This window comes from Pelophylax lessonae, assembly GCF_965119305.1.
Source record: "Pelophylax lessonae genome assembly, chromosome: 8".
NCBI lineage: Eukaryota > Metazoa > Chordata > Amphibia > Anura > Ranidae > Pelophylax > Pelophylax lessonae.
The window spans coordinates 209,605,836-209,620,543 of NC_138775.1; the positions used below are offsets into that span (position 1 = coordinate 209,605,836).

The window sequence follows — 14,708 nt, forward strand, 5'->3', positions numbered from 1 at the left end:
GGCCAATAGCAGGCTAAGACAGCACAGTAACCCTCCATCTCGCCACTATTCACTACAATGGGCCGTCCTACGACCCGGAAGTATAGCACACAGGAAGTTAATTGCACCCTTATGCTGAAAGCAAAAAGACACCAACCACTCAACCACCAATAGACCGATAGTATCCATACAAAATCGCTAGTGTATATACATACTTAAAACGCTGTAAATTACATCACTTTCCATTGGTAGTGACGATCGTGTTCTGACCAATCATAGTGATTCAGCTTTACGCCCAATCAGCTAAAACTTCCTCCTTAATTAACATATGACCCGGAACAATAATAGCACGGATTCCCGGCCGGATGTAAGGTCTCCATGACCCGGAAGAATAATAACATAGAGTCCCGGCCGGATGTATGGGCTCCACCCACCAGGAAGACCAAGAAGTTATTTATGTGTACTCAGTACACTATGCACAACAGCAGCTCCAGCATTCCAGGTGGCTCAGCAAGTAGAGTCATTGGCAAACACACTGGAGGTCACAGGTTCAAGTCTGGGTCCTGACATTGTGAAAATACACCTGTTAATTATATGCACATTTAAGGAGACTATGCACAACAGTGCCATCTACCAATGGAAGTGTAACAATGTAAGGAAAATTTGTATGGAAGTATAATCCATATACCAAAAATATCATAATAATAAACAAAAACATGTCACACCAGAAAAAAGAACACGAATCTATTGGAAACTAATAGGCAAAACTAAATATAAATAAGTAAAATCATTAAAATATTTAAAATAACCCTAAGCCCATAACCAACGCTAGACAGCATGAGTCACAAGCCTAGGGACATTTGTGTGTGCGGACACTTTGGGGGATCACGGTCCTCCCAACGCACATCATCCAAAGATAAAAGATCAAATAACAAAAAAGATCAAGTATAAAATAATATAATATAGAGTTGGAAACTAAAATCAATGATCACTAATAAAACAATTTAAATCCAACTAAATTGTTTTATTAGTGATCATTGATTTTAGTTTCCAACTCTATATTATATTATTTTATACTTGATCTTTTTTGTTATTTGATCTTCTCATTTGAAGCGCTTGGGATAGCTTATACCTTTATTTGGTTTTCGTTGGGCATTTAAGCTGTCATATTATATATTTATTATATATTCACATCAGTCCCTGCCCTCAAGGAGCTTACAATCTAACTTCCCTAACTCACATTCATACATACACATACTAGGACCAATTTAGACAGGATCCAATTAACCTACCAGCATGTCTTTGGAGTGTGGGAAGAAACCAGAGAAAACCCATGCAGGCACAGAGAGACCATTCAAACACAAAAAAAGGTCCAGGCGCTAATCCCTTGAACAGATTCCTGAAAAGTCATAAATCCAGATAGCTATGATATTATGACTGTGACCATAATATCTGTTACACCAAGGCTGCCAAATCCCTAACATGGGATGATGTTCAAAACTGTCAAAACTATAGCAAAGAGGGATGGCGCACTATGGCGTGCATATTGAAAAATGCTGTATAGATTGCTGGCAAGAGAGTATCAGGATAAACCATAAACATATGGTTTATCCTGACACTCTCTTGCCAGCAATCTATACAGCATTTTTCAATATGCACGTCATAGTGCGCCATCCCTCTTTGCTATAGTTTTGACAGAGAGACCATGCAAACTCTAGACAGCTAGTGTCGTGGTTGGGATTCAAACCGTTGACCCCAGTACTGCTAAATAGAAGTGCTAACCACTTAGCCACTGTGCTGCCCAATGAAGGGAATTTTCTGGCCAGCAGCTAAATAAGGTCAGGGATGCATCACTGTTTGTTATATCATTGTTGCCTGCACAGCAGACAGCATCTTAGCAACTAATGATGCTGTGCAGCTGGCAGCATCATAGCAACCAGGGATGTTGGGCGGCCTAGGGCTGAACATACACTGAGGATGTTTGGACACTCCAGTAAGGACACTCTGGTCTCTGTGCTCTGTTCTCGGTTTTAGAATAGGAATATCATGCCACAGCCGCAAGCCTGGCATTTAGCTTGAGGTCACAGCATAGCAGCCCAATTCATTTGAATGAGTAATGCCTGCTGAAAGCAAAGGGGTATCACTTTAGCTACAAAAAGATGGAACTACCTAATGTTTGAACAGGGCTGTCGGGTCACAACTAAACAATGTGCCAAGTGCGTCGGTGAGTCAAAGGAGAGCTTTAAAAAGCCCCTTAACCACTCTATTTTAATGCAATGTAAACTAGGCCTTAGGAGAGCATATAAAGCCGAGGTGTGTGTGCTTTAAATGTTTTCTCTGCTTTGCTTGCTTTGAAATTCACTTTATTTAATGGTGAAAGAAAAAAAAAATCAGAAAGAGGGAAGCATGTTCATATGACCTGTTAAACTCATGTGATCAAGCTTTCCCTCTTTCCTCTGCAGCGTAATGCACAGAACTCTAAACAGACAACACAGGCTCCATATACCTGCCCACATTTTATAAATAAATCATAAAATACCGTTGCAGAGTGAACAATACATGGTGGTGTCCAGTGTAGAGTGAATAAAAGTATCTTCTCAACATTTAAATAGCCCCCTTATTTAACCATATGCAGCAACTGTACGTGAATACAAACACCTACTTATAAGAGTGCACAAAGCAAGCAAAACATTGAATCTTTTACCTCCTTTCTCTCAATGATAGAAGAGATCCCTGAGGATTCATAGTGTGTCAGACAGTATGGGGTGACTTTACAATAAGGAGGGATTTTATAAATTTGGGTACATGTTACCCCCAGGGCAGGTGGTCAGGCATTATAGCTGGCATCTGTGTTCTTCACCTATAGCAGCCCCTTTCCTATAAAGCAAGCAGGCCTACTGATACTCAGTTTCCCTCAGGTCTTAAACAAATGCTAAGTGCCTGGCCACCAAGTCTGGGCAGGCATGAAATGAGCATAGCAGACAGGTACTATTGGTTGGCAGACAGACAAAATGGTCAGTGACAGTCTGGATTTCAGGGCAGGCTGAGGTATGAGCATATTCAATATCCAATTAAAGATTCAAGGGAATCCATATAAGCAGGCAGGGGAAACAAACAGGGAGCTTGGAGCATGTGTTACAAATGCTATAACACACTCCACCCAGAGACTGGCTATATCAATCACCTTGTAGGTGGACAGGCAGACAAGGAGAATGCATCATAGTCAAAACCAGGATGGTGGGTTGAGACCAGAAGCTATGATGGAGCAGGAGCCCTACACGCTCCTGAGAGTAGAAAAAAGTAGTACAAACCAACAAATCAATTGATGCTTTCATGTTTTTACTGGTAACTAATTGGTTCACACAAGAAACATTCCTTTCATCCAGTTTTTATATCAGTCCCGATATTACCTAATAACTCTCCATCCTAGCATTTTAGGTTTTTGGAGTATGCATGTACTCATCAAGCCGACAGTAAGTTTTCACATGGAAGGGATTTGGGTGTCTGAAAAGCCACACAATTGCTTCCAGGGTCACAGGAAAATAAGCCTTCACTTACTCGATGCAACCTCACCTTTTTATTTTACAAAAAACTGGATAACATATTGGGTTTGGGTGACCTAAAATTAACTGTAGTGTGCTGTGTAGTAAAAAACATGTGTTTAGTAAACAGTTGTACTAATATTATGTGACATAAAAATTTACAACCACCATTTTATTCTCCAGAGTCTCTGTTTTCAGAAAATATTTCATGCTTTGGGGTTTTAAACAATCTGCAGGCCAAAAATGTGCATTTTTACATATGAAAAAAAATCAAAAATGCCTCTGGCAGGGAAAGATTTAAAGGGCAATTTCAGGCAACAAATGAAGCATCAGTGAGCTAACGATGCTATTTACAAAACACCATATATCGCCTGTAAGTCAGAAGTCCACTTCTATAACCTTATTTGTAGCTTTATTAACCACTTAAGCCCCGGAAGATTTTACCCCCATTCCGACCAGGGGGTATTTTGCGATTCGGCACTGCGTGACTTTAACGGACAATTGCGCGGTCGTGCGACGCTGTACCTAAACGAATTTGGCGTCCTTTTTTTCCCACAAACAGAGCTTTCTTTTGGTGGTATTTGATCACCTGTGCGATTTTTTGATCACGCGCTATAAACAAAAAAAGAGCGTCAATTTTGCAAAAATAGCAATATTTTTCACATTTTTTTATATGAAATTCCCCCCAAAAAAAATGTAAAAATCAAAATTTTTTAACATTTTCGGCCAATTTGTTTTATGCTACCTATGTTTGGTAAAAAAAAATCGCAAAAAGCGTATTTTGATTGGTTTGCGCAAAAGTTATCGCGTTTACTAACAAAGGGAAAGATTTTTGTCATTTTTGTTGTTTTTTTTTTAACGCGTAATGGCGGCGATCTGCGATTTTTTTGCGGTACTGCGACATTGTGGCGGACAGATCGGACCCTTGACTGACATTTTTGACACTTTTGGGGTTACCAGTGACATTTCTACAGTAATCAGTGCTATATATATGCACTGTTACTGTAAAAATACACTGGTAGTGAAGGGGTTAACTTTATTTGGGAGGGAGGGGCTGTGTGTGTCCCTAGGGGCGTGCTTTCTACTGTGATTGGCTGTGGCTTGAGCTGTAAGGACACTGATCAACGGATCTACATAGTAGATCCATGTGATCAGTGTCTTTACAGCGAGGAGAATGACAGGTCGCTTGTTTACACAAGCTGCCTGACATTCTCCCTCTCCCCCGCCGATCGCCGAGTGGCCGGCGGACATCGGGTCCGCTGGTCACACGTGCGGGGGGGCCCGTGACCACGCGGGAGCGGGAGCGCGCCTCCGGCAGCGCGCGCTCGCTCCCTAGACCCTCACAAGCAAGCAACGTAGCCCTACGTTAGTTTGCCTGTGAGGGGCTGACCGCCGACGTAGATAGTCGTGCGGCGGTCGGCAAGTGGTTAAATGCACTGCAGGCAGAATGCAGTGAGCACCTCACTGCTTCACATGGTGTGTACTTTCTAAAGCCTATGAAGTTTATGTCAAGCCTAAAACCTTTCCTTTTTGGATAGAGGGGAGAAGATTAGAGCTCCTGTCGCTATCTGGGATTCCATTTTACACTCACTTTTTCTCCTGCTGACAACAGTTTCACCACATAAGAAGTCTGGGAAAATCAGCAGATAGAAAGAAAAATCTGATTGGTTCTAGCCTTCCTCTATTCTACCAAAGAAAAGAATTAATATTTTTGCCTGTGTTATTTTAAAACAATTCCCCTCACTTCTTGTTTGGTAAAACATCAGTAGGACAGAAAGTGAGGATAAATCTCTCTAATGGAACTGCAGATAGCAGAACACACCGGAGTGCAAGAATTCTAACTCTTCCCCACTCTTTCCAAAACTAAGATAAAAAGTTTTTATTTGACAGATACTTTAAGGCAGGTTTTAAGCTACTTGGTGGCTGGGAGAAATTTCTTAAGATTCACAGAGATTACATCAGATTTTCTATATGAGTGAAACAGCAAGTAGCCTGTAGTGATTATAACTAGAACTGGTTGTTCTGGATCATAAGCAAGGGTTCTCAGATCAGCAAATCACTGAAAAAAGATGGGATGGGATCTAGGATGGGATGGGAAGGTCTGGAATTTACTGATGCAATATGACATTGACTTGATGCACTAAGGTTCCAAGCACAAAGTATATTTAGGTTTTGCCTGAAATCCAATTTTAAAGCCAAACTGCACCCCTACCTTCAGTCTTGCACAGTTGTATAGACTCTTCTTCGCTTTCTATAATTTTACTGCACACTGTGAGCTTCACAGATTGTGCATTAGAAGCTGCAGACATTTAGATAGAGCCTTCCTCCTTTTCTGTTTGGAGGATATCCAGCATCATCTAGTGTTTTCCTCCCCAGCCTGATTGTCCCTGGCCCTATTCTGTGATACATTGGATATCAGTTATTTCAATTTTGGAGGCTTATCCTCACATGCAGGCTTTAACAAGGCAAATGCTGTCTATCTAAAAATGCCCACACTTTCAGATTGACATCCATTCATCATTTGATATTTGCATAACTCCTGCCAAGAGCTAAACCTTTATCGAACAAGGATGCAAGGTACAGCAAAATGGATTGTAGATATGTTTCACACGACTCACAGCGTGCTTCTTCACTACCAACAAGCACACTGTGAGTCGTGTGAAACATGTCTACCATCCATTTTGCTGTACCTTGCATCCTTGTTCAATAAAGCCTTTCATCGTGAGCTATTGCCTGGTGTGCGGCCATTTCTCTTGTATCCTGTCTGCGTTGGCAATCCGAGGTCCTGCACCCAAGGCTGGTTGTGAAGTTCCAATCTGCCTGAGCGGTGTACATCTCTTTCTCTGTGTAAGAGCTAAACCTGCTGCTTGCATCAGGACTGGGGGGAGGAGCCAGGAAAGGAATAATTTAAGAACATTAAAATTCAGTTTTATTAACTATTATATATTCAATGACAGACACAGGCAACAGTTAAATACATGATATAAACAGTAATCGACCTGGTTTTAAGTGAGTTCAACAAAAATGTTCACTATACTTGTAAAAAACATAATTTTTAACATCTTTACCTCATGTCTTTACATTATCACAAAATCAGCAAATTATTAATCTGCATTACACACCTGGGTGATATGATGCCAAGTCTATGAGTAACATGAATTCTGACAGTGGTCCAGTTACTTACTTTAAACATGTTGAAGAAACTTTATTTAAATCCTAGTAAGTAAAACAGAAATTTAAATAATTATTAAAAAGGTTTTGGGAACAGAAATGCTTCATAGTTCCATCTTGATCACAAAGCAACGACTAAATCAAATACTTATATGTGTATCTTTTACTTCTACTGTGTCTATGGATCCAATGTTAATGTGGAACCTGTTCACAAATCATTTTGTTGGCTTTCTGATGGTGGTGCAGAGACATAAGAGAAGATGCTGACTTATCATGAGGTTTTAACAGAAATATCACATTGTGGAGAGCAATAATATTTCTGCTCTTGCCCTTGCTTAGTAAAACAAAAAATGTACACATGAAACTCAAGCAGGGTGGTAGTAAATCAAGGAAGGTAGAAAAGCAATCGGAAGGTAAATCCATGCTGGTTATGCTTCAGAGTAAAGTGGTTACTTTGCCCCATATGCTTAGTAACGTGGGTTAGTGGTGCTGGAACCCTAAGGTTTTTTTTATATATATGATTTTTAAATAGTATTATCATCCAATAGTATGGCATTGGTGTAAATATGGAGAATCTGAATATTGGGCTGGCATATTCTACACACTTAAGGATTCCAGAATTACTCTGGGTCGTGATGATAATGACTGACTCTAGAACTCAATACCATAATATTCAAGTCCAGATATGAGTTTATTCTAATAACAAGCTGTTTACAAAGCCAGCATTTTTTGTTTTCTCAGCTCTTAATAGGTTCTGTCTGGGTCCTGGAGTCTGGTGGCTTTTTAGAGCTTTACCTCCTCCATCCCAAAGGCTATATCTCACCTGTTATCCAGACCTCATCAAAAAGTCTCAGATGTCAACAGACCTTTTTATGCATTGGCAGAAAACAGTGCAGCAAACAAAAAAAGGTACTGAATACCAACACCAAAATATATATAAAAAAAAAATGCTATACACATCTAACACAATGCAACAAATATGATAGTTCACACAAAGTGTAAATTAACACCTTCCCGCCTGGGCTTCATTTTGCTATAGGTTTCATTGTTCTGACTGGACGTTATATCACTTCCTACAGGACAAGCTGCTCGTGCGTGCCCCAAGGGGAGCGCAGCGCGGTGATCAGTTGTTCGGTGTGTTGTTCAGACACACCGCATCTCCGATCACAGTAAAGAGCCTATGATATAGGCTCTTTACCATGTGATCAGCTGTGACTAATTACAGCTGATAACAGTGTAAATAGGAAGTGCCGAATTCCTCTACTCACGCTGACAGCGCGAGAGTAGAGGACAGCTGATAAGTGTTTCTCCTAAAAGGGGGGATCTGCACTAATAATCAGTGCATTGATTTTCAGAGCAGTCCCATCAGCTATGCCTGCCAGTGCCCACCAGTGATGTCCACCTGTGCCCACCGGTGATGCCAATCAGTGCTCACCAGCAGTGCCAATCAGTCTCCATCAGTGATGCCAATCAGTGCCTATCAGTGCTGCCTTTCAGTGCCCCCATCAGTGGTGCCTGTCAGTGCCTCCTCATCAATGCCGCCTATCAGTGTAGTCTATCAGTGTCCATCAGTGCCGCTTATCAGTCCGCTTATCAGTGCCCATCTGTGCCGCCCATCAGTGACCATAAAGGCTGCCAATCAGTGCCGCCTATCAGTGCTCATCAGTGCTGCATATTAGTGCTGCCTATCAGTGCCCATCAGTGCTGCATATTAGTGCCTCCTCATCAATGCCTATTAGTGACGCCTCATCAGTGCCCATCAGTGCACCCTATTCAGCACACATCAGTGAAGGCGAAAAATGACTTAGTTTCTGTTACAAAATTTTGTAAATAAGAAAAAAAAAATTGTTTTTCAAAATGTTCGTGTTTTTTCATCTGTTTAGCAAAAAATAAAAAAGTGGTGATTATATACAACCAAAAGAAAAGTCTATCTGTCTAAAAAAAATATGAAAAGTTTTGTTTGGGTACAGCACTGCATGACCACGCAATTTTTATTCAAAGTGTGACAGCGTTGAAAGCTGAAAATTGGCCTGGGCAGGAAAAGGGTGAAAGTGCCAGGTATTGAAGTGGTTAAAGTTCAATCATGCAATCACTACTGTGATCCAAATAATAGACGTGCTCCGTGTTCCACCACCATACAAACTGGCCATTCACCGCAAAGCCATGACCCCTGCATTACCAGAAGGTCAAAGTAAGTGGGGTTCGCCTCTGGGATATTAGCTCTGACAGACTCTTGGCAGATCCCCACTCCTCTTTTCCCATAGGAAAGGGTACACAGGAACACCCGATGTATATGGGAAGAAAAGGGAAGGTCACAAGATCTAATGCTCTCCATGCAAAAGGTTTAAATAAATAAAAGAAGAATATTGCACTTACAAAATAGAGCACTGCCGCCTAGCTCAAATGCATGTATCAAACTACCCCTGCCTTTGGACCTAACGTGTATAAGAGGACGGAATCTTGGGTGTCACGTCATCTCGCGGCCATCTTACCATTAAGCCGAGAGTCGGCATATGTGTTTGATACATGCATTTGACCTAGAACTGGCGGCAGTGCTCTATTTTGTAAGTGCAATAGTCCTATTTTATTTATTTTAAATTGTGTGATTCCCTTTTCTTTCCATATACCTGAGGACCTGTGTACCCTCCTATGGGAAAAGAGGAGTGGAGATCTGCCAAGTGTCTGTCAGAGCTATTATCCCTGAGGGATACAAATAGAAAAAAACCCTCTTTGGATTGGGACTTTATGGCAACTAAAACAACATTAATGATACAATAGGCCAAGGTCTATTCATAAAATAATTTGTATTTTATTGATTATTTTCTATTTGTATTAGTGAATAGGGATTAAGGCAACCTCTATACCCCCTCTATGTGGATAACCAAATCTATTATCCCTGAGGGAAACACTTACTTTGACCTTCTGGTAATGCAGGTGTCATGGCTTTGAGGTGAGCGGCCAGTTTGTATGGTAGTGGAACATGGTGCGCTTGTATTATGTGAATCACTGTATCACGGTGGTGATTGCATAATTTACACGATTTGTGAACTATCATATTTGTTGCACATTATAATTGTATTAGATGAGTATAGCATTTCACTTTTTTTTTCATATTTTGGTGTTGATATTCAGAACAAGAGACTTATTTATGTTGCGCTGTGCTGTTTTCTATTTAAAATGCTAAGGGTATCCTTTGTCTTAGCCAAAACTAAGTATTACCTTCTTTTTCCATGCATAATATTATCATTCTGTTATTTGTGCTCACAGAATGGATTAAAGAGAGCCAACCTCCCCAAAAGACCAGCTCTTGCAGAGCAGGTCACACTACTGTATTAAACCTTTCTCTCTTACTACTATTAATTTTGGGCAGAAGGGGATGTCCTATGCTTCCCCTTGTTATTAAAAGATACCTTTAAAATACTGACATGAAGCTGTCAGGAAACTGGAAAATTGGCTTCAAATACTTACCCTAATTTTCTTTTCCTGACAAGCTACATGGAAGCATGGTATCCCTACTGGTCAGAGGAGGCTAGCTATGCAAGGCAGTGGCTGAGTAGATTTATTAATTCATGATCCTACATGGAATATAGACATGAAGACTACTAATTAGTATACTGCTATGGTGCTTGTCAGGGAAGAAAATTACAGTAACTATTTGAAGACAATTTTTCAGAGGTCACATGTGGCTTCCACAGGTTTCATTTATGACATGTGTGGAGGTAAAAAGAACAGATCTGAGCATCATTAGAACAAAAACTGTTCATACCTGGTTGCCCATTGAAGTCTTCTTCTGCTGGCTGCATCTTTGCTGTGCACTAGCAAATGAAAGCAATAAGTAATTGACAGACTTTGGTACGTTATCTATTTAACTCTTCACAGAGATCTTTTAATCAACTGCCTATATTTGTATTATCAGATTAGAAATGTTTACTTTATTAGATCATCTTGTTGCATCCACATGAAAGATGGTCCCTCATCATGGCTAGAAGTATCCATCTATATCGCACCACAAGATCAAAGGACTGGGGCATTGGCTATTGCACGACTGAAGATTAGGGTAAGTATTAGTCCTGGAACTTTGATTGCTCTGGAGAGAAGAAGGGGCAATAAGGGAATTTTGACTTACTGTAAAATCCATTTCTCTGATGTTCATTGACAGACACAGCTTCTGGTATTCTTAACCATTGGGTTATACTGCCCCCTACAGGAGTAGGACACTAGGCAGAAAAAAATTCTGGCTGCACCCATGGGCAGTTCCAGGGTATACTCCCATTCTCTGCTATAGCCACTCATTTTTGTTACAAGCAGTGTCAGGAGAATTATAACTCCACACAAGGGTGGGCGCTGTGTCCGTCAATGAACATCAGAGAAATGGATTTTACGGTAAGCCAAAAATCCCTTTTTCTCTTTCATTCATTGACAGACACAGCTTCTGATATTCTTAACCATTGGGACGTTCCAAAGCAGTGAAAAACATGAGGGGTGGCAAACCGCAAAAAATTCCCAAGGCTAAACATTAGCCAACCAGGCAACAGGGGTTCAACCAAACAACTGGGCCCACCTGAAAAAAAAATACACCCTCAAAGAGGATCAGGTCCTCTTAAACAGCAGCCTGCAAAATACTTGCAGCCAAAAGAAAGCGTCCACAGATGCCAACACATCCACTTTATAAAACTTAAAGTAAAAAAAGTTCTTGTAAAAAAAGTTGCGTCACTGACGCCTGATGACGGAGGCCCAGGAGGCACTAAGCTCCCTGGTAGAGTGCGCCTTGACAGGAAAAAGGAGAATCCTGACCCCTGATCGAATAGACCTGAACCATCGTCTCTCTGATCCATCTGTAAATGGTCGCAGAGGAAGCGGACAACACTTTAAGAGGCCCATCTGTGAGCACAAATAGAGTCTGAAATCCTGAAAGACTCCGCAGCTGCCAGGTACACCCTAATTGCTCGGACCACATCCAAGGCATGCAAGACAATTTCCTTCGTATGTTTAAGCCTGGGACACAGGAAAGGTAACACAATGTCTTCATTCAAATGAAAATTAAAGACAACTTTAGGAAGGAATGACGGACAGGGGCGAAGCACCACCATATTCCTGTGAGTCACCAGATAAAGTGAACAACAGGATAACACCGCCGCATGTACATCTCCCACGTACGATGGTAGATCTTCCAAAAAGAAGATTTCCTATCTTTTAACAGCGTAGGAATCACTGATTCAGACAATCCCCTATCCATCAGCTTTTAACAGCCAAGCACCCAAAACCAGCGACTGTAAAGCAGGCTGGAAGATTGGCCCTTGGGACAGCAGATCTTCCCTGAGAGGAAGCCTCCAAGGAAATGTCGCCAACCCACTGCACCAGGTCGGCCTACCAGGCCCAGCGAAACCAGTTCAGGGCCACTAAAAAAACTGAAACCCTTTCTGCCTCGATCCTGTAGAAGTCTTGGCAGAAGTTTGGGAAGAAGAAGGCGTAAATCAGACGATACTGACCCCACGGGGCCACCAGCGCATCTGTGGCATCCGCCAAGGAATCCTGTGACCGAGCCACGAACCTATGTACCTTCTGTTGAGCGGAGACGCCAACAGATCCACCTCGGGGGTGCCCCACCGGAGACACAACTGATGAAACACTTCTGGGTGAAGAGATCATTTCCCCTGGTCTAACGCCTGCCGACTGAGGTAATCCGCCTGCTAATGTTCCGCTCTGGGAAAGTGAACGGCGGAGAGGGCTGGAATGAAAGGTTCTGCACACCAGAGAATGCTGGCTATCTCCAGAGCCACCAAGACACCTCTTGTGCCCCCTGGAGATTGACATGAGCCACGGCCGTGGCACTGTCTGATTGAATGCACACTGGACAGCCTTGTAGATGATCTATCCAATGTTCCAGGCACAGCCTGATCGCTTGTAACTCAGGACATTGTTCGATAGTCTGGATTCTTCCAGGTTCCAGACCCCCTGAGCAGAACTTCTGCCGAGGATGCCTCCCCACCCGGACAGGCTAACATCCATGGTGACCACTGTCCAATACAAGGGTAGGAAGGATTTTACCCAGCTGGAGTGACAGAGAGCGAAGCCACCAAATCAGGGACTCTCTCGTACCCTGGCTCTGCCGGGTTTGTTGTCCAGAGACTGCGGATTCTTGTCCCATGTGATGAGAATCTCCCGTTGCAGGGACCTCATATGGAACTGCGCAAACTGGACCGTCTCGAAGGTTGACACCATCAGGCCCAGCACCCACATACAAGTCTGAAAGGACGACCATCTGCTGGTTATATTTCAGGCTAAGGCTGACTCCAGAGTCAGCCCCAGATAGTCTAGGTTCGTAGAAGGGACCCAGGCTGACTTCTGAAGATTCTGAATCCAGCCAAACTGCTTCAGAGTTCGTATGGTGATCTCCAGGTTTTCCTCCAGCGCAGCAGAAGACTCTGCCCGCAGAGGAGATCAAATAAATAGCACAGGACGGCGATCCCCTGCTGGCGTAACAATGCCAGTACCGGGGCCAACAGTTTAGTGGTGAAGACCCAGGGAGTGGAAGCGAGACCAAATGGTAACGCCCAAACTGATAATGTTCCTCTCCCACTGCAAAGAGGGGTAAGCGTTGGTGACCGACACATATTGGAATGTGAAGGCAAGAAAATCCCCCTGATGTAGGGAAGCCACCACTGTGCAAATGGAGTCCCTCCTGAACTTCTGCACCCGCACAAAGCAGTTTAGCGCCTTGAGGTCCAAGATTGGACGCACCTTGCCCTCCTTCCTGAGGACTGTAAACAAGTTGAGTAAAACCCCTGAAAACATACCACAATCGGAACCGGGACAGTTACCCCTCTCGAGTTGCCAGGCCAAGTTCACTTAGATCCATCAGAGGAGGCCCTCGAAGACTTCAATCCCTTGTCAGTCGATCCACAGGGACGAAAAAACCTCTTATGAGCCAAAAAGGAGGGCCCACGTCTGCGACGAGGATCCGCGCCCTTAGTAGCCCGTGAAGAAAGGTACTCTTCCCCCTGTTAGACCTTTAATGATGTCATCCAAGGTAGCTCCAAACAGACGATCTCCTTGAAAAGGAAGAACAGCCAGGGATTTTTTAGAAGTCTGGCCTACAGACCAGCAATTTAGCCAAAGGACACACTGAAGGATCACTGCCAAAACAGAAAGCCAAGCCACTAGGGGAGACGTATTGAAAGATGCAGCACAAACAAACTGTAATCCCTGGACCAGCTGGTCCGCCAGCTCAGCAAAGGCAGGTGGGAGCTATGCTCCCTCCAGGTCACGGCATAAAAGCTTAGCCCACTCAGTCAGAGTTTGCGACACCAGGACCATGGTGAGCACCGGCCTCAATGCCAAGCCAGCCAGGGTGAACTTATTGCGGGCCACAGCCTCCGCTTTTGTTGTTAGCCGGGTCCTTAAAGGCCAGAGACTCTTCAACCAGAATCATGGTTGCTTTGTTTAACCTGGAAACTGGAGGGTCGACCACCAGTGGAACAGACCACTTTTTGAAAAGGGACTCTTCAGAGGGGTATTGTCTAGCAAACTGCTTAGGGACCCCAAGGGGACGCTTCGGTCATCTTCACTCTCTCGCAACAATTCTGTCAAATTAGGCGGGGAAAGGGGAGCACCTTTTGCCACTCTAGGTTGTTTGTGAGTGCCAAAGGGAACCTGCGCCCCCGTCGCAGTCGCAGCTGCGTCCCCCATCTTTAGAGGCTCACGCACAAATACAATCAGTGCGTCCACCAGTGCCTTTTCGTGCGCGGTTGCAGACGTGGAGGAATCATCCTCACTATCTGAGTATTCAGGGCACGTGGTTGCAGACCCATCAGGATGACCCACATCCACGGCAGCCGAATCAGATTCAGGATCTAATGAGACAGGGGAAAGTGGGGGCACTTTTTCACCAGCTACTTTGGCATGGCTACCATCAAAAAATAGACCGCCCCCCACAGGGGCCTAAATTTTTGTGGAGGCCCAGCCGCAAGTGCGGAGGAGAAGAGCGCGGGCTTCAGCTAACCTCGCTGGGGCCAC

General features: G+C 43.3%; 1 protein-coding gene across 1 annotated transcript in view; it reads right to left on the reverse strand.

Moving 5' to 3' along the window:
- Positions 1–14,708, reverse strand: part of DNM3 (dynamin 3) — a 483,071-nt gene that overhangs the window by 379,957 nt on the left and 88,406 nt on the right. The window contains exons 13-14 of the mRNA XM_082266577.1: positions 10,459–10,507; positions 6,706–6,737 (exon numbers count right to left, since the gene is read on the reverse strand). Of these exons, the coding sequence (XP_082122703.1) occupies positions 6,706–6,737; positions 10,459–10,507 (81 nt within the window). The remainder of the gene's footprint in view (positions 1–6,705; positions 6,738–10,458; positions 10,508–14,708) is intronic.